The sequence below is a fragment of the Megascapheus bottae genome, chromosome 15 (assembly GCF_031878675.1).
Source record: "Megascapheus bottae isolate mThoBot1 chromosome 15, mThoBot2.hap1, whole genome shotgun sequence".
Classification (NCBI taxonomy): domain Eukaryota; kingdom Metazoa; phylum Chordata; class Mammalia; order Rodentia; family Geomyidae; genus Megascapheus; species Megascapheus bottae.
This window is the reverse complement of record NC_143523.1, coordinates 18752679-18776543: the sequence shown is the minus strand read 5'-3', so window position 1 is coordinate 18776543 and position 23865 is coordinate 18752679. Positions and strand designations below refer to the sequence as shown.

The 23865-nt window shown below is 38.4% G+C and overlaps 1 protein-coding gene across 1 annotated transcript in view; it reads left to right on the top strand.

Moving 5' to 3' along the window:
- Positions 1–23865, top strand: part of Sorcs3 (sortilin related VPS10 domain containing receptor 3) — a 380666-nt gene that overhangs the window by 298549 nt on the left and 58252 nt on the right. The window contains exon 14 of the mRNA XM_090345517.1: positions 9964–10071. Within this exon, the coding sequence (XP_090201643.1) occupies positions 9964–10071 (108 nt within the window). The remainder of the gene's footprint in view (positions 1–9963; positions 10072–23865) is intronic.

Here is a 23865-nt window from a genome sequence, read left to right as displayed (position 1 = left end):
ATTAGCAATTTCTTAAAGCCCAACCTTACATGAAGTGGAATTTTTATACCTACTACTCCCTATCATTTTACAAAAAGATTATGAAAATAAAATTTAAAATGATTCATGGAGTCTCTCATCCTATGTGTCTAAGGGTGAGTTTATAAAGATTCTTTACCCCCAAAATTATTTATCATCCATTTAGCACTAATTATTTATATTTTTTGCAGTAGTATCTAAAGACAAATTGGTTGATACATGAAGTTAGCATTTATCACATTCCAGGGACTGTTCTAAATTGCTTACATGAATTATTTCATTCCATTTAATTCTGTGTAGATGGGTCCTTAATTGCTCATCTATAATGGCATTGAAATATAACCACATTAAATACCTTGCTCCAAGCTACACAGCTAGAGCCTGTGGCATCAAGTTGAGTGCTCCTGTGTTTCAACTACTAATATTCTCAATTCTGAAAGGATATGGATCTTGCCCTTTAGAATATAATAGTCAAAATAAGCTTAGATGGCCCATTTTTCACCAGAAAATGAAAACTATATCTGCTGCAATATGCTGGCTGTGTGTAAATAACATATACAATAGGAAAAGAGTTTTCCTGCAGCAGGTGGCACAAGGACTGATGCTTAAAGGTAGGATGCCATGATTTATAGGCAGGAATAGTGGGGAGTAAGCCTCTATCTAGTAGAGACCAAAATTCAGGAAATTCAGGCCATATTCAGCAGACTATAGGACTGAGAACAGAAATGGTGGTTTAAAAGATGCAAGTTGATCTGGTAGATGTTTTCTTTCATTATCAAGTTCCAGTTTTTCTGTGGAATGAAGACACAGAGCTAAGGACTCATATTGTTGGAATAAAGGAATTGAGTATTGAAACAATTTTGGTTTTTAAAAAGGACATTTCTTAGTCTCTTACATATTTTACAGAATCTCCATTTTTTGCTCAGGAAGAGAATTATTACACACAGTGTACACAAGTATAGCTTGACAAATTTCTTCTCTGGACAAATTTTGATAGAAGACAAAAGTAATACAACCTTCCATTTGACCATCACACTGAAGTTCTTTCTTCTTGATTGTCATAGGGACCTTGTACTAACTTTAATTATTGACATTTTAGAGCTTTCTACAGAAATGTTTTCTTGTGCTGAGGGAAGGAAGTATTTGTTGCTTCCTTTTGGTGGAGAAGGAAAAGTATATTTTTTAGTGGAAGAGTCATATAGAAATGAGGTTCCAGAAACAACTGGGGTTCTGACAATTCTTCACTAGCATCTTCACATCCTGACCCTTCATTCTGATCTGCAATGTCTCTTTCTCCAGAGACCTGTTTACTGCCACTAAGAGCATGTGTCTGGAAAATCTTGTAGGGAAAATTGATCAGATGGTGAAATTGCTTATGATTTACATAATGATAGGCAAGTAGGACCAAATCATGCTTTGCAAAGTCACTGATACAAAATCTGAATTTTCTCTTGTTTCACCTAATATCTTTGTTCATATATGAACACTGATATATTATGTAATTCAAAAATTTGGGAATTTGAATGCACTCACCATAAAATAATAAAAATTTAAGGTGATAGGTATGTTGTTAGTTGTTTATTAATCACTACCCAATATATATATACATATCAGAAATCATATTGTACTTCTTACATTGTACAAATAGTGTGTCAATCAGAAATAATTTAAAATTTGTAAACAGAATAATTGTAGAGCTCAGAATACCTACATCCTCATTAAATTTTACATCTTCCATTTATTTGTCTATGCCACATTACAGAACAGTAAAGACTATCTAAACAAAGCTCTTGAGATGGCATTATCTCCATTTAAGGGAAATTGACACTGCCACTTACCACCAATGCTACAAATGCTTTTCTGAACTCAGTTACATGGTTTTTCTTTACTTGCATATCCATCAATGCCATTCTCCAAAGTAATTCCTATATATAGTTAAATGCTAGCGACTGAGTATGCATATTAAAAACTAATTTATTCAGGACTGTAGTTTGTTCTTCTCTTTCAGAAGCTAAGTGAATATTTTGTAAGGGCTTGGCCATTGCATTATCATCAACGTTTTCTTATGAAATGGCTGACTGATTTTGTCTTCTGCTTATGAAATACAAGCCTTGAAACTCAGCGTGTTTTCATCACTGGTGGCTTCTAATTAAGTCACAGTCTTCAAAGCAAACAAATAGCTGATCTCTAAAGGAAGAAAGGTTAAGTAATCTGCTCACTGTTCTTTTCTGTTATAGATCTGAGGCTGCCTTTATTTTATTTACACACACATCTTAATGCATGGGAAAAGGACACTGGCTTGCTTAGTCTCTCACCAAGGGTATAACAGATCTCAGACTTAAATAATAGATACATTGCTTTTCAGAGAAAATAGGAGTCATAATTGAAAAGCTAGGGAAACTTTAGCTAGTCTAACAAAACATGCTGTTTGCTACAAATTGAAATAATAGGGAGCTAGGTGGGCATGAAAACAAAACAGCATACGAATGAACCTATCCATTTGTGACCAGGTACATTTAGATACATAAAGATTAGAACCTAAGTGCCATTTTCAGATAAACTCTTCCATCCAGTGTTACTTTTGTCCCTTAGAAGCATTAGAGGGACCTGAATGATAGAGCCCCACTGAATACAGTGCTTTAATGAAAACTCAAAATAGGGTGGCTAATAAGCATGTAGCCCTGATAAGTTGTCCTTGTCTGTTCTCAATGGGATGTCCTCAGAAACAGAAAGGAAAACATCACCTGGCTTTTTGTGTTTCTATGTTTATCCATAAATGGCTGTGGGCACTAGCATTTGGTTTTATTCAGTGAAATATTCCCATGAAAACAAATCTGACCAATGCCTATCTCTGAGAAGGGAAAAGAGCATGTGATATGCTGAAGAACTTCCAAGAGGTAATATGCCAGCATCTCATACGTTTGGATTAAAGTAAAAGGGGCAAGGGCTGGAAGAAGAAACATTGACTCTCAAAGACCATAGTAACTACTTCTGTGCTTTTGTTCATTGGGAAGGACTTTGGTGATTCTTTGAGTATTCTGTTCATTGTAGTTTCTCTCATCTGAATATTAGGAAATCTTAGACTCTTGAAATACAAAAGTGTTCTAGAAGTCATGTGATCTGGAATAATAAATACTTTTGTAACATCTCCAAAGACCAACTGGCAAATATCCAAGATTGTGATTTTTGCTCATGTATGAGACTTACTAATTAGTGCTGGGCTACAATGATCATCTATTTAGTTTATGCCTATTGACCTTCATTCTGCCACTCAGATCTATGCAATGTGATCTGCTCTAGAATTACATGTGACTCTAGGATTGTGTAGTTGGGAAGGGCCTCCAAACATTTTTTTGTCTATCTTTCCTACATTCTGGGGAACGATTATACGGGCTATATTACACAGATTCTATGTATTTGCTCATTTATGTTGTATGTGTGTTAAATATATACTAGTTGCCAGGAACTAGCATAGGGGCTTCTTCTGTTCTACTGAACAGAAAGCTCTCCTTGGTAGTTTATACTCTCATGTGGAAGTGTTTGACTATTCTCTTTAGAAGAGTCACAAAAATAGAAAGCATTATTCCTTATCTGTATATTTTTAAATTGATAGCTTCATATATATAATTACTCCCACTAATTTCATGTGTTTACCTGTTTTCAGTAGTAAACAGTGTATCTTTTTATTTTGCAGGAGCATCCTTATTTAGTGAAACAGTTAAAAGATAATGTGATTCAGTTCTTTGTCTTTTTTTTTCAGCAAAGCTGTCTACAATTCATATAACCCATTTCTAGAACAATTTGTTTTTACCTTAAATCACGCTGATTATCAGCGTAATTTTTTCATATGATTGAAATTGAACATAGTATTTAGGCTCTGGTAGTAGGGTAATTTCCTTTCTTGTACATGTAATCTATGAGTACCTACTAGATTTGTAATGGCTTGATTAGTTGTCATGATCCTTAGAAAATATTGATTGACAGCCTCCTGCCATTTTTTAGAGAAATGTATCATTTCATTAGTGTTCTTTCCTCATCAAGCGTACAGATTTGTTTTTGTCACATTTCTTTTCAGCTAAGCTTTCTCTTTAAGATGATCCTACTTTGTAAGAGGCTTGGAAATCCACATCCTCAAATATGATCAAAAATCATGATCCAGGTAGAAACCTTGGGCTCTCCTAGCAGAGATTTACAATAGAACAAAACCTAGATACATAAGGCCATATAGAATGATGCTAAATGAAAGGACCTCCAGGATATAGAAATGAAAGCCATTTAATGAGTGATTGTTGTCCTTATGTACTATGTTATTTCTCATCTCTTTTTTCTGTCCCTTGGTTATCTCATATTGTTACAGTATTTTACCTGGTTATCTGATATTTGTATATATGTATATTTGGTTATTTGAAGTAGATAGGGAAGGGAGGAAAACAAGATGACGGGTGGGGTTGGGAGGAGGGAAATGCGGACAAAGTCATGAAAAAGGGTATCAATGTATGTGAAGTAATGCACCTTCTATCTGGTGAATATAATGTAATCCTTCTATTAATTACAATAAAAATATATGAAAAATAAATTAATTAAAAAAATCTTCATCCATCCATCCCAAAGTTGTCTTGACAACATCAAAATAGGGAAAGTGCAGAAAGCATTTAAATCTTGCCATGAACCTAGGCAGAAACAGAGAAAACAAAGCCTGCTTTCCCTGCATTTACCCATTTCCTCTCAGTGACTTATCTGCTCTCCAATATGTTTTCCTTATTTTTTTCTCTTTTGCCAATGCAGACTATATACATTTCATCATTAAAGTTTATTAACATCTCTTCTAAAAGTATATATAAATCCATTTCTTTCTTACTCCACTGCTGTAACCTTATTCAAGTCTGATCTCTTACCTGGTCTTTCACAATTAATTACTATGTTTGTGTCTGCCTTTCCAATTCATTTCCTTGTATCTACTTGTATCTATCCTATCATCTACCACAGAGAAGTAAAAGTTGTTTGAAGAAATCAAATTTATTTATTTAATTAATTAATTTTATTTTTATTGTTGTGGTAATATATAGAGGTGTTACAGTCATATTCTCCAGATATTAGGTGCATTACTTCTTATACATTGATACCCTTCTCATGATTTTGTCCCTATTTCCCTCCCCCCTCCCAATCATCTTGTTTTCCCCCCCTTCCCTTTCCTATTTCAAATAATCAAATAACCATATATACAATAAACCAGGTAACAAAGTCAGAAACAGTAACCACATGGGATTAACCATAAGTGGAAAAAAAGAGAAAAGAAATAACATAGTACGTTAAGAACAGCAATCATACAAGATAAATCTCTTGTTTCTATATCCTAGAGATCCTTTCATTTAGTCTCATCCTATATGACCTTATGTACCTAGGATTTGAGCTATTGTAATCCTCTGCTAGGAGAGTCCTAGATATGTACTAATGATTACAAATGAGGGAAACCATTGAGTCTATGTTCCTTTGGGTCTGGCTTACTTCATTTAATATGATCTTTTTCCAAGTCTTTCCATTTTTTTACAAATGGGGCGATGCCATTCTTTCTGATGGTAGCATAGAATTCCGTTGTGTATAAGTACCACATCTTGATCCAATCATCAACTGAGGGGCATCTGGGTTGGTTCCGAGTTTTCGCTATGGTAAATAGTGCTACAGTGAACATGGTTGTGCTAGTAGCTTTAGTATGTCCTTGTTTCTGGATGTTTGGGGACATGTCAAGGAGTGGAATTTCTGATGTTTATTTTGTTTCAACAAAAGACGAAAGTCCTTTATGATCTGGCTTTGGCTTTATTTTCTGTTTTATTTTGTTTCATTTTCCCTTAAGACAGAGTCATGGCCTCCTCTCTCTTCTTCCCACAGAGCAGATTCGTTTCATATTGACTCTTTCCTCTGTAGTTGCTTTCCCCCACATCTCTGCATGGCTAGGTCCTTATTCTTATCATTCCTGTCTCAGTTAAATATCACTTCTTCTGAGAGAACTTTCTTAAATTGCTGCTGCAGCTTTCTGGTCACTAACAAATCACTTTGTCATTACAATTCTTATTTCTAATTCCTACTTTTGTGGCAGTTTCTTGGTATATTTTCTCCTGTAATCGGATCATAAATTCCATTTCAGCCTTGCTATCCTTTCTTCCTCTCTGCTCTATCCTTCAAAGTGAAACTACAACTCACTCAGCTATACGGGCATAGTAACGATTGGGAAAATGAAGTTTTAATTCTGGAGTTTTATAATATTACTGTTTAGAAGTAAGCCAGAATTTTAGTACTCTTTCTTTGAGTACTGGCAATCTTACTAAATTCAATTTCACGAATATCCCATATAAGACATTTCACTTTCTTTGTCTTGGACATTAATTGACTATTGGCCTAGGAGAAGAATGTGGATCCCTCTGTAATAATATTCAGTACATACATACATACTTACATCACACACATACATACATCACAGATACACACATACATACATCACACACACACACACACACACACACAGAGTTTTAAGGTCTTAGTCATTATAAATGACAGGTCAACCAGACCCAAATTTCTAACAACAAATTTCTATTGTGTATGGGGTTTCATTAGAGAATTTTGTTTAGTTTTGTTCTTATTAACTGTCTCAACCTGAGACAAGTACTGGATTTTTTTCATCTTGGAGCAAGCAAACCCTTGTGGCACAGTCTTGGTTTTCCAAGTGGTGTGTTGACCAGATTCACTGCTGCTCAACTGAAGACCTATCCACTTGCTTGTGTTTACACATATCACTCTCAGATTTCAATGGTGTAAATTGGTTTTCTGTTCCAATTCTAGTTTTCCTTCTGGCATATGTGTCTGCTCCCTCCGTAAGATTTTATTTTATACATTGGGCCTCAGTCTTCTACCATTGGGCTTAGCTTTGCCTTGGATCCTCTATCTTGATATAAGAAGGCTATAGTGGACCCTGACTGTCTGCCCCTGGATATCTTCTCCTCCTTATATGAATTAAAGCTGGCTGCCTGCCAATACCTACCATTGGATAAAGCTCTTCTGGTGGGATGCAGGTAACATGCCCTGAAGTTTGCTCTGTTAATGATAATAATGAACCCTTATCAGTAAGGAAATTTTGAATGAGGCAAAGAATGAGGTCTTGAATTCAATGTGTACTTCTGTTTATAAATACAATAACCAATCTGCCTAGTCATCAAAAAATAAAACAGAACCCACACCCAATCCCTAAACAAATACTTCTTTATGCCTTGGATTTAAAAAACATAATAACTGGCTAGTATCTCTGATGGACTCTGAAAGAACTATGATTATTTTAGGCAACAATGAGGTGTAGAGCCCAAGAGATAAAGTCCATTTCTGATAATGTTATTCCTCTTCCTCCTCCTCCTCCTCCTCCTCCTCCTCCTCCTCCTCCTCCTCCTCCTTCTGCTCCTCCTCTTCCTCTGTCTCCTTCTCCTCCTCCTCTTCCTCTGCCTCCTTCTCCTCCTCCTCTTCCTCTGCCTCCTCCTCCTCCTCCTCCTCCTCCTCCTCTTCCTCTGCCTCCTTCTCCTCCTCCTCTTCCTCTGCCTCCTCCTCCTCCTCCTCCTCTTCCTCTGCCTCCTTCTTATTCTTTACTTTTGAAATAAGAATCCCATTTTTATGAGAAGCAGTTTTGATCTTCCTGACTCTTTTTGTACCACTTTAAATAATTACTTAACCTTAAGCTTAGGTCTTTAAAGGATGAAATGACCATGCCTTTAAAATTGAAGACATGCTGGTAATTCAGGCACTCTTAAAAATCTTTTATGACAGACTGTCTACTTTCCATTTATGGACATCTGTCTAGGTCTGTCATTAAAACAAATCATTAAACAGTCTGACAGACTGGTTAATTTAGCTTGGTAAAGGGTTTGGTTTTGTTATTGTTTTTAATGTATATATTGGAAGCAGAATAAGACAGAGAAAACTGGTCAAAAAAGAAAGAGACAAAGAAATGAATCGTGGAGCATGAAAGTTAGCTATTAAGGGAGAATTAGATCCCACATGTCATGTATAGAGTATACTTGGAAAAAAATGATCAGATCGATTATGGGAGGGGGTCAAGGGAGGAAAAGTGGGCCAAAAACATGAGAAGGGGTATCAATGTTCAAGAAGTAATGCAGCCACTAATTGACTGTAACCCCTCTATACATTATCCTGACAAAAAATCAAATTTATTTCTTGTTTCATTCACTTAATTCGTTTGGCATTTGTACTTTATCAACTGTATTCTTGGTGTTTTATTGAGTATTGAATATAGAAATGAATGGTATGTCTTTGACCTCAGAAAGCTTACCATTTCAGTGAGGCACCAGTCTTAGTCCTTTGATCCTCGCTGCTCAGGAGGTTAAGATCTGAGGATCGAGGATCGAAGTCAGCCCTGGTAGGAAAGTCCATGAGACTCTTCTCTATGAACTGAAACGCAAGTGAAATATCCCTAGCCTTGAGCGAGTTCTAGGCCCGGAGTTTATGTCCTAGGACTGGCAAGTGTGGACACGTGCACACACACACACACACACACACACACACACACACACACACACACAGTAGCTTATAGTTTACTGGAGTTCAAGACAAATTTTTCTGATAAATAGAAGGGAAGAAACATTGTAATAAGATCATGTGTGGTATTAGGAGCATATTCAATAAATAAGGTATACTTCCTTCCTGACCTTCAAGAGCTTATACTATCGAATCAAGAGATCCAAATGGTCTTGAGAAATCATCACGCAGTAAAACACAGATACTTGGAAAAGTACTGCATGCTGTAAGAAAGATTTCAAGCTTTACAATGTGGACCTAGAGAAGAACTAAAAGTGAGACAAGATTTGGGGTTTTGTTTTCTTTAGTATGGCACCAGGCCTGGGACGTGAGCTTAAGGCCTGAGTGCTGTCTGTAGCTTTTTTGCTCAAGGATGGCATTCTACCACTTGAGCCATACCTCTGCTTCCAGCTTTTTATTGATTAATGAGATATAAGAGTCTCAGGGATTTTCCTGTAGTGGCTAGTTTTATCTAGGATCCTCAGAGCTCTATTTCCTGCATATGTAAGGTTATAGCCACTTCAGCCCAACTTTTCTTCATTGGTTGTAACAGAAAATGAAAATATTCTCAATGCCATCTTGGGAAAGAGGATGCCCCCACTAACTTCTCAGAGGAGATAGTCTTTGACGTGTATCCTTTTGTTAAATAGAAAGGCAGGATTCCCTTTATGCTATTAGGAAAGACAAGGAAGCTAGTGTTCAGAGTAAGTCCAGGTCTCTTCCATTAAGCAGCATCCTTTAAGGAAGTGAAGATGCTAGCTACCTGCAGAACTTTCTCTTACAGTTGGACAAGTAAAAATGGTGGCTTATGGCAGCTCAGCTGTCTCTGACATCTCAGACACTCCATAGTCATTCCCTTTTAATGTGGTTTTGGGGGTGGTGGGGGAGCGTGATCCCAATATCCATTTTGAACTAATAGGAAATTGCTTTTTTTTTAAAAGTTTGATCCGAAAGCCATACTTTCCCTTTCCCATAGGGTACACCCAGCACTAGTCAATTTGTCTGTGTCAGAAACTCCAAGGGCTGAATTGATTGTGCTGTAAATGGAACCTCAGGTTTCTTCCTGAGTACTTGAAACCCAATGCTCCAGCCACTAAGTCCTACTGCTGGGTTAAAAAATATGTATATATATATATATATAAATTCTAATATGTTGAAATATTTCTTTGGTTCTTGTTATCTCTGCCTGAGTTGGAAAATGCATTTTTGATCAAAATCTCATAATAATATAAGGAGATGTTGGAGATTAATACTTATTGATAATCCTAACTGTCAGAGTGAGATACAGGGGAAAATTTAATAACCTGATAAGTGATCGCCAAAAACTGTGGCTTTATTTTCAGCTGTCTCTTCCCTGTGTTTTTCCTATCCCAGGGTGAGTTTTGATGAGGGCCACTCCTGGGAGAAATATGGCTTCACTGTGCATCCTCTCTTCGTAGATGGAGCTCTGGTGGAAGCAGGAGTAGAGACCCACATCATGACGTGAGTACATCTTTTACTGTCATTAAAAAAGACAAAGAGGACCAGAGATCTTGGTTCTACTTCCGAGGCCTTCTGAGATTTTCCATGGGGAAGCCAACAGTATATCATATTTTTGGTCAGTATATCATAGTCAAGAAAACAGAAATGTTTATGTTCATATCCACCAATTCAAAAAAGCTCATTGAACAATGAGGTATTGATGGATTTTAAAACAGTCAAATCCATTCCCATTTATCCCAAACTCAATCAGACAGAAAGTTATTAGTTGTGTTTTCTCCATTTCCAAACTAGTGAGAACAGAGAGGTCTCCCTCTCTCTCTCTCTCTCTCTCTCTCTCTCTCTCTCTCTCTCTCTCTCTCTCTCTCTCTCTCTCTCTCTCTCTCCTCTTCTCCCCTCCTGCACACACCATGCTGTTGTTGCTGTTCCACTTCATATTAATTTGATGTAAAAATACTTCTTTCGATAAGAATAGAAAGATTGGGATATAGATCTTAAAGCTATAATAAACGCTGAAGGGGCCGGGAGTTTGGCCTAGTGGTTAAAGTGCTTGCCTAGCATGCATGAAGACCCGGGTTCAATTCCTCGGTACCACATATAGAAAAAAAGCTCGAAGTGGTGCTGAGGCTCAAGTGGTAGAGCTCTAGCCTTGAGAAAGTCCAAGGACAGCGCTCAGGCCTTGAGCTGAAGCCCAGGACTGGCAAAAAATAAAAAAATAAATAAAATAAACGCTGAAGTACTTAATAATAATAGTAATTTGCTACTGTTTTCTAAAAATATATCAGATTTAAACCTCTTAGAATTTGATGGCCTACTGTTATTCTTACTATGTGTCTGTGTTGGGTAAGTTGGTTATGACACTGAGTCACCAAACCAACTCTGCCACTACCTCCTTGATCCATTGACGGAAATACTTTAAACCATAACTGAACACTGGATAGAATGCCGAGAGACATTCTGATAAAATAAAGACCATTTGTTAACCTGTGGTGCTTGTCATACCTACATTTTCCAGCACTATGGAATAATTAGCTCAAAAAGAGCAAAGAATAGTTTAGGGTGACTTTTTTTGTCATGAGGCTTGAACTCTGGGCCGGGGTGCTGTCCCTGAGCTCTTCAGCTCAAGGCTACCACTCTACCCCTGGAGCCACAGCCCCATTTCCAGTTTTCTAGTGATTCTGGAGATAAGAGTCTCACAGCCTTTTGTGCCCGGGCTGGCTTTCAACTGCAATCCTCAGATCTCAGCCTCCTGAATATCCAGGATTACAGGTGTGAGCCACCTCTCCAGGCCAGGTTGACATTTTTAAAGGATTTATTCAATGGCAGATTAGCTCACTCTGGGTTCCTATGGTAAGACAGTATGCCACGGCAGTAGTCTGAGGTAGAAGAACCTGTTGTCATATGACCAGGCAAGAAGCAAGAGAGTAAGAGAGTTAGTAGAAGAAGTAGGTCTCTTTAATAACTTCTGACATTCTGCCCCCAGTAATATAATTTCCTTCCAATAGATTCCACCCCTTTAAGATTCTACCATGTCCAATAGCACAAAACTGGAAACCAAGCCTGTAACACATTAACCTTCGTGGGACAAAGTATAGCAGACAAAAGGACTCAGGTCATGGGCCTGTGTACTTGTTGGAGAGATAGATCTGGACTTATTCTAGTGGATACTGCTCTCTACTCTTTTGTGCTTAAGTATTCCTTTAAAATATTTTTAAAATATTTAGAATCAATTATAATCTAATACTGATGGATTTTGAGATGTGATTGCATTTGGATGCAAATGACTATGTTCTGTTCTCTCCCTGAAAGCCCTGAACTGTAGCCCTGAAGTTTCAATAAAATTTTAGTCTGGATCCAGATTTCATGACTTTGCCATTTCCAACCTTCCCATCCTCTTCATGTCCAGAGCATTGACTGACCACGGCTCTCCCTAGATGGGAGGAACACCATGGAGTGGTTTGGGAAGTGAGGAACATTAAATGAAAGAAAGTGATTTCAGGGTTCATTCATCCAGACTGGAGGTAGGGAACTATGTAAACCTGTGGCAGGGGAATGTCCCTTTGGTAGCATCCTTGCGGGACTTCCATTGCTTTATGTGTGAATCCAAACCTCCTGCTTCCTAGTAACATTTGACATTCTGAAATCTCTCTCTCTTCAGGAAATTTAGCTGAAGTACTACAGAGGGGATTTTATGGTATTGTATATTGGTTATGAATTGTATATCCCAAAGGCCAGTCCATCATCATCGTGATGTGCTCTTTTGGACAGTTCTGGAAACCTTAGTGGGTAGGATCTATTTGGAGGAAGTAGGTCACTGAGGTTCCATCTTTTAGGGTATCTTGTTCTTACTCCTGCCTGCCTGTCTGTCTGTCTATCAATGTTTCCTGACTTTCTTAAATTATTTCCTATCCTTCACTTAGATATAAGAGGTAAAACTTATACCTTTCTAGGACTTGATTTTGTTTTCTCCTGATTTCATAATGGGCCCTGTATCCTTTGATATAAGACCTATTTGACCATTGCATGTTCCTTTTCCTTTAAACAATACCAGTCTCTCCATGTTCTTCTGGTTTTCCCCAGAAAGTCAAAGGCTACAGTTTAAATTCTGTGTTCATTTCATCTTAAATGGCAATAATTTTTTCTCTCAGCTTCATGTGGAGTCTAGCTAGTCACATGGCTGTGAGTGAGATTGACCTCGAGGCCAAACCATTTACTGAAGAGATGAGATAGCATTCAGTTTTCCTTTCCTCTCTTCACAGACCTGCAAGAGCTTGGTAAGGCTTCTATACTTCCTCTGTCTTGCTTATCAAGATAGAATGGAGCATAAATATATAGGAAATCTTGGAGGGGAGAGAGTGATTTGGCTTTTCATGAAATTAAAGCAGGTCTTGGAAACATTCATCAAAATATGTATAGAAAATTTAGGAGACTTCTTCTTAGCTTCTGTGAAATTAGTTTCCCCTGTGTTAAACAATGTAGGACCTATTCGAACAGTAGGAAGGGTGTCAGCTAGAGTTTTCCTTTGTGGCATACAGTGGAAAGAACTGAAGGGGGACTTGTGTACATACATATGTGTGCATATTCCTTAGAAACTTCTAGAGAAGGGTTCATTTTCATCTGGAGACAAGAATTCTTAGCCAGACCACTGAATTGAAAAACTTAACTGATGATGTAGACCATTTAAGTTCTGTGAACTTACTGTTAACCTTGACCCACTGTTCAGCAGAGAAAAAAAAATGGCTGCAGTAAAGTCTTACTGCTTTATCTGGTCTCCTTGATTTGGCCAATTCATATATGTAATAAAACTTCATGAGCTTCTAATATGTGTGAGAGCCTATAGGCTAACAAAATATTAAATAAGTTAATGCAATTCTTTGGTGTGTGGGGGGCTACTATCAGAATTTGAACTCAGGACATCCTCCTATTACTTGGCTTCTTTACATAGGGCGAATACTTTATCACTTGAGTCATATTTCCATTTCTGGGTATTTAGTGGTTATTTGGAACAAGGGGTCTCTAGAAGTTATCTGTCCAGATTGGCTTTGAACTGCTATCAGATCTGAGGCCTCATGAATAGCTAGGATTATAAGTATAAGACACTGTCATCTGACTAATTCTTCCTTTAAAGAGTTTGGAGGGGAAAACGTAGTAATAAGTGGAGGCATTGCTGACCATCTAGAAACCCTATGAATGGCCAAAAGATTAGCAGAAGGAAGAAACGTAAATGTAATAGGTATCCACTAAATTTGGAAGAGCAAATCTTCATCAGAAAACCAGGTTAATAGGCAGTATGTAGATATAACTTCTAAGAGAGCATATTTTAACAGCTTTCTTCAGAAATGTAAACAGCCCAGAAGGAGGAGGTGGGCACAGTAGGAAGGCAGTAATCATTTGTTGAAGGCAAAGGAAAGAACACAAAGCCACAAATCAGCAAGGCTGGCTGCAAAGAGGAGGTAAAGGGGTTTAGGTCATGGCATACTCTAGGGATATCTTTACATTGAAGGTCTAGTGGAATGACCTCTCTTCTCAAAACATGGATAGACATCATTGCTTATAGGAGAGAGTCCAAACACATTGGCTGCCTGCAAGAATCTATGCTGGCCATCTCTGTAGGACTGTGTCTCTGGCCCAAATGATCTGACCACACTTCTCTGAAGGAGTGGGTCTTTAGGGTCCCAGGCTCTCTGTTTTGGTGTCTGACTGACTAGAATATACCTTCTCTCCTTATTGAAGAACTGAACTTCTAAGCATCTTTCAAGTCTCAACTTCAGTATCAGTTTTGCTAGCCAATACTTATTTAGCCTTTAGATCGGGCAGTGTTCCAACAGTATATATTGTCACTGCCCATATGTTATTTTTTTCTTTGCAATACCTGAAGGACCAGAAATGAACAAAGATGGCATTCTCCCTCTCCACACTCACCCTGATACACAGATACACACATGTGCATGATGAAATATATACATATGCACCCATTTAATTACCCACAAGGAATGATCTCTGTATATCATGTCTGTTTAGTGAAATACACCAGGCTTATGCTAACACAGAAAGCTTAGTGGTATAGATATATTGGATAAATGAATTATTAAATGGATAAATAAGTGAATGACTAAGCAAATGAATCCCAAGAATCCAACCTACATTATGATTGTTATGACTGTTCTGTTCCATGGCTCCAGCATCATAGGAAATTGATTATAGACCACCTGAGAGATTCCAAACAGCTACAATCAGAATCCAGTAATTATATATTACAGGGGTCCAAGGTTGGATAGGAATCAGAACAGGTGCTGGCTCTGCAAATAGGTGTATATCTGGGGGTTATGAAGTACAGGTGCAGAACAGGCAATGTGCACTAACAGACAGCTGGAGTATAAGTATAGGACTGATTCCTGATTTCCTTTTCCTTGTGCAAGAATCTGTCCAGGGTGGCCCGGTAGCTCTGCAGGGAGCATGCATGGAAAAGACAGTCCTCAGCTCCCAAGGCCTGAGTTTTCCTTGCTTTTATTGCTCTTTTTTTCTGCTGTCTTTTCAAACGTTAATATTTCAACGTCTCCCTGGTAACCTTGATAGGAGCCATCTAGTTTAGACTAATTCACAGTGAAATGTGACCGTTCTTATTATTTAAGCGCAAGAACAGTGCTGAATGATTGACAAGCCAAAAGGGCTCTTGTGGTATCAGGCAGCAACTCGTTCGCCCATGAGATATCTGTGGCTCTTATAAGCTTGGGCTGTTTTGGTCTACCATTTCATGAAAGGTGGTTTTCCCCCAGAATAGTACTTTAAGGGAAAAGTTTGGGGGGAGGGATCAGATTCAATGTAGGATCAGATGAAAAATCTCTTTTCTGAATGCTGAAATTCTGTCTTAAGAGGAAATGTTGGAACCAATTGGCTGTGATTTACATCTTTTTACAAGAGTCAGGGGGAACCAGGAAACAATCCAGAAAAAAAGTATAAAAGTTCAGTATTTCAAAAAGAAAGTAGTGAGTGAACCGCTAGAACGCCTAACGAGAATTCAGTCTGGTCTGCAGAGTTCTATCCAACACCGCAACCAGAATCTATCGACTCATCACCATCCTTGTACCACTTGCCACATCCACACTTCTTCAAACTTGCTCTCACTGAAGTGTCCCAACAAGGTAGCGAGGCAGATAAGATTCGTATCCTTGGGCAGATGAACACATTGAAGCTCAGAGAAATTCAATGTTCAGTCTCTGTGTTCCAAAAGAGCTGAAGTACAAGCAAAGAACATGAGCTAAAATTGAACATTCTCTAAGATGGTTCAATAAGGAGCCACTACCTCGTGGAAGGAGGTTAATTAGTCACTAAGAATTGATGAGCATCCACTGTGGGGACCCTATTCTAGTTTCCCAACTGACCCATGTCTGAATTTTAATTCACAATTTGTTTGAAACGTATGATAAAGACTTGAAAGAAGAGAGAACAATTAAATGATAAGATATGGAACAAATGGTTATTTTCAATGGATAGCAAAGAAGTGATTAGAAGCAGGGTAGCTACAAAGGGCTTCCTGACTAGACAGAGCAGGGGAGAGAGGCGTTGTCGCTGATGGACAGAGTGTGAGCAAGCAGGAAATGGTAGGAATGTGTCTGTCCCTTAGAAAAGAAACTCAGAGGCAAGAAACCCTACATTTGCCCCCAGCAAATTCCTGGGACCTACTGTTCTGCTGGCTCCTTTTATAAATCTAGACATGGGTAGCTCACATATGTAATCCTACTCCTCGGGAGGCTGAGATCTGAAGGCTGTGGTTCAAAGCCAGCTCAGGCAGGAAAGCTCATGAGACTCCTAGCTCAGAGCATCAAAAAAGCCAGAATTCCAGCAGTGACTCAAGTGGAAGAGTGCCAGACCAGCTTTGAGCAAGAAAGCTAAGGGGCAATGCCCAAGTCCTGAGTTTAAGCACCAGCGTGTGCTTGCACATGTATACACACACACACACACACACACACACAGACACACACACACACACACACACAGACACACACACACACACACACACACACACACACACACACACACAAATATATTTCTAATTGGCAAAAACCTCTGACTCATTTTGCTGCCACCAGAACAAATAGTCAAAGGGAAAGGAAGAGGTAACAATTTTGCCAAGAAATTATGGAAACTCTTAAGACTGCAAAAGTGTCTTTTTTTAAGAGTACAAATACCAACTTTCTTCTTAAAGGACTGTGACCACAGGCTTAGTGGGGAGCATACTTTTATGGACAGCTTTAGCACGATGCGGGAGTCTAGCTGTAAGCTTTAAATGCATTGTTTAGCTTCTAGTAACTGTGCCTGATAAAGTCATTGGAAATGAACCAGAGCCGCTTCCATTGATCTGTTTTTCAATTTTCTGTTGTTTGTTGGAAGAGCCTGATTTTACTTTGCCCAAAGTAAGTCATTCGAGTAATCAGCAAATCCAGTGGAACTCCTAAGTCATTGCCTCTTGGGATGTGTGTTGGGGGAGCTGTTTATTCACAATCTTCAGCTTGTCAGGGGATTGCTGCCTATCCACAGACCTACTCTCATTTTGCCAAGGAACTCAGTGACTGAACACATGCCTGCAGAGGGGCTTTAGAGATGGACTTGGGGGCAGGCAGTGTCCTGGGGGGATAAATGACTTTCTTGGACAAGGTGATTGCTGTGTGGACTCAGGAGGATGTGGGTGGTGGCTGAGGTCGTAGCTTGAATTCCAGCCTGCAGGGAGAGCTCTCAGGCATGTGATTTCAGTTCTCTTGCCTCCTATCTCCTCTCTGGGATGTGGGGATGAACTGAAATAACCTCCTTTAAGGCGCATTAGAGATTTGTATAGTCTCTCTCAAGTCTAATGGTTAAAAAATTCACCACCTGCAAGGGTAGAAAAAAACAAAAATTCCTTGGTTAATGAATGGAGAAGTGAATAAACTTTTCCCACAAAGGATCCATGGGTAAAGACTTATATTCTGCGGGCCACAGTGTTTCCATTGCAGCTATTCCTGTTGCAATCCCAAGAGTAATGGTGTCAGGGACAATATGTAGAGCAACGAGCACCTGTGCCTTCCAGTTAAACTTCATTGATGGACACATTTGAATCCCACACGATGTTCGCATGACATTAAGTAGAATTCTTCATTTGCCCTTTGGTTTCTCTGAACATTTTAGGACAGCTGTTAGTTTAGGGGCCATCAAAAACAGGTAACCAGTAAAAGCCCAGACTGAGCCTCTAGGTTATAACTTGACTTGAACAAAGGTTACAAATGGAGCTTAATCTATAGTAGCTATGCAACAAAACCATCTTCACTTTTTACTCTGTTCTGGTTTAGATATAAAGTCTAGTCCCACCCCCCCCCTTGCCCAGCCTCCCACCCTCTAAGTTTTTACCATATAGAAGGCTTAGTTGCCAGCTGGAGGTGCTACTGAGAGGTGACTGGCCCATGAGGGCCCTGCCTTCGTCAAGGGAGCAGTCACTTGATAGAGTCGTCACAATATGGTGTTATTAACAGAAATTGGAACCTAGATGAAGAAGGTGAGTTACTGACAGTGAACTCTAAGATGATATACTTGATATTCCCTGATTTTGATTTTGTGTAATTGCATAATTGTTTTGTTTTCTTCATGTTCATATTAAAACAATAGAAAAGCACAAAGAATAACCTAAGCACCTCTTTATACATTATCTGAAATTAATACAAGTGCACAAGCTGTGCTTCTGTATACAGATTTATGTAAAATACAGAGGACATCCAAGGTATCATTGATCTCAGTATTGTTTATCTTAGGGCCATTTTCCTTCCATGGGTTTTTCTAGAATAAGGGATGAGACTTTTACTACTTAATGAGTCTATAGGTACTGTTTTGTGTTTTAAAAATGAATAATATAGGGCCGGGAGATTAGCCTAGCATGAACGAAAACCTGGGCTCGATTCCTAGGTACCACATACACAGAAAAAAGCCAGAAGTGGTACTGTGGCTCAAGTGGTAGAGCTCTCACCTTGAGAAAGTCCAAGGACAGTGCTCAAGCCCTGAGTTCAAGCCCCAGGACTGGCAAAATAAATGAATAATACAATTCTCTGATGTATCTCTTTTACTCAGTATATACATATATATATATATACATATATATTTAAAGAAAGACCTGTCTTTTGAATCCAGGCACTTCTATTGCTGCATGACATTCTGTCAAGATATGAATGAACACTATTTATTCATTCTCCCTACCAGTAGTTGCTAATTAGGTTGTTTCTCTCTAGTTTTACATGATTAGAAACTGTCCTTGCTGTATCTTTGCACAAGCCTCTAGCTTAAATCCACGGATGAAGTTTTCTTAGAAATGTGCTCAGAAGAGCCATGGCTGGGTGAGAGGAATAAGCATTGTCACCAATAGTCCAATAGTGCCCTGCAAATAGGCACCAGAACTAATGGAATGGTTCTTGCATTGATTTGTCCTACTTGTATTGATTGTTCTACTTACTGGTCATCTTTGAAGAGGGAGAGGTTTATCTGAAGACTGTAGGGTTTGAGCTGCATCTTCTCACCATCCCTCACCAGGTGGGATGTGAAGTATGTGTATGTCATTGATGCTCAGCAGATACCAGTGGGTGAACTCTATGCCACTGAAGGGGACACACATTGAGAGCAGGTGCTGGCTTTTCCATCTTTTCTGGTTCTCTGTGGTTTTTACTCTGAGATTTGACTCAAAAGAAGTGAAATGAAGTGACATAGAGAAAACTAGATGAGCCTTTCTGCCTCTTCCGATAACCATATCTTTCTCCCGTTTTAAAATCTAGCCGCAGACATCCATCTTCCCCTCAGTTCCATTCTCTTTCATCACACAGTGCCTGACTTTTACTGGCTTATAGACAGCAATTTTTGACTTAAAAATTATTGTCAAGATGATATACAGAGGGGTTACAGTTCCATGAGTCAAGTAATGAGCACATTCCCTTTCAAACTGTGTCACTCCCTCCCTCATTCTCTCTAGTTAGTCCCCTCCCCCCCCAAGGTTGTATAGTTCATTTCTAGCATAGTGTCTAGTGGATTCCTCTGCTGAATTGGTTCACCTGTCGTTTCACTTCTGTGCTTCCCCTTCTACTCCCCCAATCCAATAAACTTGTAGACAAGACAAAGGGTACAAAAATCATAAACGATGACAGAAGGGAATGAACCACACAAAAGAAAGAAAAAAGGGAACCCCAAGCAGTTCAATAAAAAACCTCTTGCTCTTAACAGATTTTGAATTTTCAAATCTATTTGACAGGTCTTAGTTTTGAGAAAACAATCATCAGGCTTGTTTGGACACAAATGTACAAATTGCTTTTCTTTCTTTACTCCTTCCATTTTAATGCTTTTTACACTCTTTCCTCATATGCTTTTTTTCCTTCCTCATGTCTCCGTATCATCTTCCTTTTTCCCATCATCTCACTGGTCATTGTATCATGCAGTTGACATCGACTCTGCTTGCAGAATTCACACTGTTGATCCCCTGCCTGTTTCTATTAAGATCTAGTTCATGTCTCACTTTTGCTCAATGCAATTTCTCTTGTAGTTGCTGACCTCCTTTACCACTAATCCCATCTACACCCTAATGGGAAAACAATCAGGAGGCCTGGACACACACCAACAGCCACGGATGTGGCCCGAAATTCTGGAGAGCAGAAACTGATGGCTGCCCTTCCCAGAATACTGTTCCTTCTGCTTTGATTTGAAATTTACCATCAGGAGCTTCCTCCATGGAGACAGAGAGGGAGGGAGACTTCCAAGTAAGAGGAAGCAAAAGGAGGCATGGGGAGCCAGGCTTTTCAGAAAGAATTGAAAACGCAGTTCTTATAGAACTACTTGATACAGTCCACATTTTTCTATTGTTCCATAACATTCAGTATTTTTTTTAATTTGACAATGTGTACTGGTAGGCATTGATCTAAGACTTCTAGAAGCTGGCTAATACATAAAGAAAATAGTTGAGTCCCCAAGTGGGAGGAAGTTGATATTCAAAAAACTGTTTCCCTCTGTTGCAGATGAAATGATAAGTTTGTATGAGGTTTATTTCAGCTCTAGTGTTTATGATATCTGTTCTATTATTCTGAAGTTTTGTCATGGTAGTGGTGGTTTGATTTATATCACAGAGAGAGAGAGAGAAGAGAGAGAGAGAGAGAGAGAGAGAGAGAGAGAGAGAGAGAGAGAGAGAGAGAGAGAGAGAGAGAGAGAGAGAGAGAGAGAGAAGGGGGGCACAGAGAGAGGTAGATATTTATTTGTGTTAGGCCACAGGATACCTCTAAACTTGAAAGATCCTAGCACTAGCTGTGGTTTCTGATTATTTCTTATCTCCTAGTATGGGAAATACTGTCAATGAATGTAAGAGGACATCAAAAGCACTCTTTTATTTTCTCATCTATAGATTTTTTATAGTTTGCAAATACTTCTCTAATGAGAATGAATTCTTTCTGTAATGAGCAAGTGGAAAAACATTCATCAAGCATACCTGTAAAAATCTTCTCCCAGAGAAGAAAAAGGCAGGTGCTGCACTTAGCCCGGTATTTGTGCTGGGCACACTTACTCCACCATTGGACTTAATATCTATAGGAAGGAAGGTTCTTACCTACCCACCATCACTTCTCAGCACTGACCAATGCACTGGGTAAATTAATATTCCACCATTTCAGGTAAACATCCTGCTGGAAGCCAATAAAAAAATAAGAGTGAAAAATTGACAAGTCTTGCCTGTAAAACAAAAATTCAGGAAATTGCTAGATAGTGGTTTCTGATGAAGCCATGCTCTAAATAATTTCTTCAAGGTCATCTGGTTAATTTATGCTGCATTTGTAAGTTATTGTGTATTTTAAAAATTAATGAAAGATTTAATTATAGCAGGGTTGCCTGTGACCTTTTGTGAAATGACTTCATCATAAATCTGCAGGCGTTTTAGAACTGTTTTCCAGGATTCTAATAATTTGCTCTCAAATTAATGACATCCAGCCACTGAAAGGAGTCAAGCCTGGGTAAAAGGATTGAGTTGGGATTTGTGGTTTCCTAGCAATGGCTAATTCTGAGTTGTGGACGGAGGTGGCGAGAAGATGGTATGTGACTCACCAGAATCCACAGCAGGTTTAACTATTTACTTAGAGGAATGAGAAATAAATCCAGTGTGTCAATAGGAAGAAATTGCATCCCATGTTGCCAGATTTGGGCACTGGAGAGCAGTTGATGTTTGGCACATTTTTCTATATGCAAAAGACCAATGAGAAGAATCCTATTCTTCCCTGGCACCCACAGAGATTCCTTTATGTGAAAATGAAGTCCTCCACTTTGCTGGCTACCTGCAAAGCTAAACATAAATTCTATAACCTTAGCTATTTGGACATTCACCTACCTCAAAGACTCAATGAGAACAGCTAAGTGGTTTCTGGGGAAGCAAGCTTTATTTCTCCTGAGACCAGAATTCCATGATTTTCGATGTCACTCGTTATGATTCTCATGAGGCAATAGAGTGAGGAGAAAGGCTGTGCAGAGAAATGCTGCACATCAGCGTATCCAAGCAGATCCCCTGTCTTTGAAGAAACTATCGAGCCTTGCTGGAAAACCAGTGCTGACAACAGCACCAGAACAATCAACACAACGCATGCATGTAACATATAATTCCATCATTTGCTTTCTGTGTCGTCATCTTATCAGATGCAGTTCTTGAGTTTGTTTGAGCTTCTGTTTCTTCAGCTATTAAGTGTGAATGGCAAATAAGATACAATTCATACAGAGTGGTGATCATTCTTCATGTTACTTAGTTATTATTATTGTTGTTTGACTTCTACTGAATATCTCCTGTGTGCAGAGTCTAGTAGCAGAGATCACTAGCTAGCCGCAAAGACGTCAGGCAACTAGCAAATAATCATAATTAGGCACTACTAGGTAACAATGGTAATATCTTGAAAGTATCAATTTATTCATACCAATACATACAATAACTATAATAAATACTGTATGCCATGTACTTCAACTTCAGAGTTGCAAAATAATTTTACCCTCTTTTATAACATGAGGAAACTGAGGTCTGATCTGTGTGAAGAATTCTCCATAGTTCACATCTTGTCTTAACACTTTTGTATTTAGCTACTACAGTCTGTTGTCTCTCAGACATTAATGAATGAAAAGTGCTTATGATTGTAAATTACAGGATGCTTATGATGCAAGGGATGAGTAAGATGTAGCTTATAAGGGCTGCAAACTTCCAAGAGTATAAAATCTACCAAAGGGAATAAGAAACTTATGCTCATATATGATGAACTTTGATGCATATTAAATAGACTAAGGGTCATATGTAAAGTACAGATATAAAGTTATGGAAGTCTAGAGGGGAGAACAATTTTCTTAAGAAAAAAGAAGATAAAAGGTCACAGAAAATATAGTAGAAAATAATTAGTACTTAGATTAAAATAAAACCCAACGGGAAGACAGAATAGCTTCAAAACCAGTATAACTATGATTATAAAATACATGAACTTGCAAATATACAAGGATGAATGGAATATTTACCATCACAGGAAAATATTTTAATAGTCCATTAAGAAACCAATAGTTTCAGTCAAAAAGCTAACATAAAATTGGATATGAATCACCCTAGTTAAAAACTTAATTTAGTTGGGCTTAATTTAGCTTGTGCCTGTAATCCTTGCTACTCAGGAGGCTGAGATTTGAGGAACATGGCTTAAAACCAGCAAGAGCAGGAAAACCTGTGAGACTCTTATCTCCAGTTAACCACTAAAAAATTGGTATTGGCACTGTGACTCAAAGTGTTAGACCACAAACCTTGAGCAAAAGTAGCCAGAGACAGAGACAACACCCAGACTCTGAGTTCAGGCTCCATAATCAACAAAAAGAAAAAAAAACTTAATTTAAAGGGCCTATAGAGAACACTCCATTCAAGAAACAGAGAATGCGTACTATTTTCAAATATTTAATAAAGTTGAACTTCCTCTGGGATGCTTATGCAAAGTCTAAACTACTTTCAAAGGCCTAATATCAGAGAGAAGTATGTTCTCTCTGAACATTGCAAATCAACAAGATATTTAAAATAAAATGATGATAAGGAATATACAGAAAAATCTCATATATTTACAAATGAACTATGAGTCATTTAGGATCAGTTTTGTTTTTTAAAGAAGAACTCAAACCTGGGTTTGGTGGTTCACACCTATAATCCTAGCTACACAGGAGGCTGAGATCTGAGGAGCAAGTACATGCAAAGAGAGGGGTGAAGGCCAATGCAAGGAAGCTATTTATTGCTAGGCCATATAATAATTCAAGAAG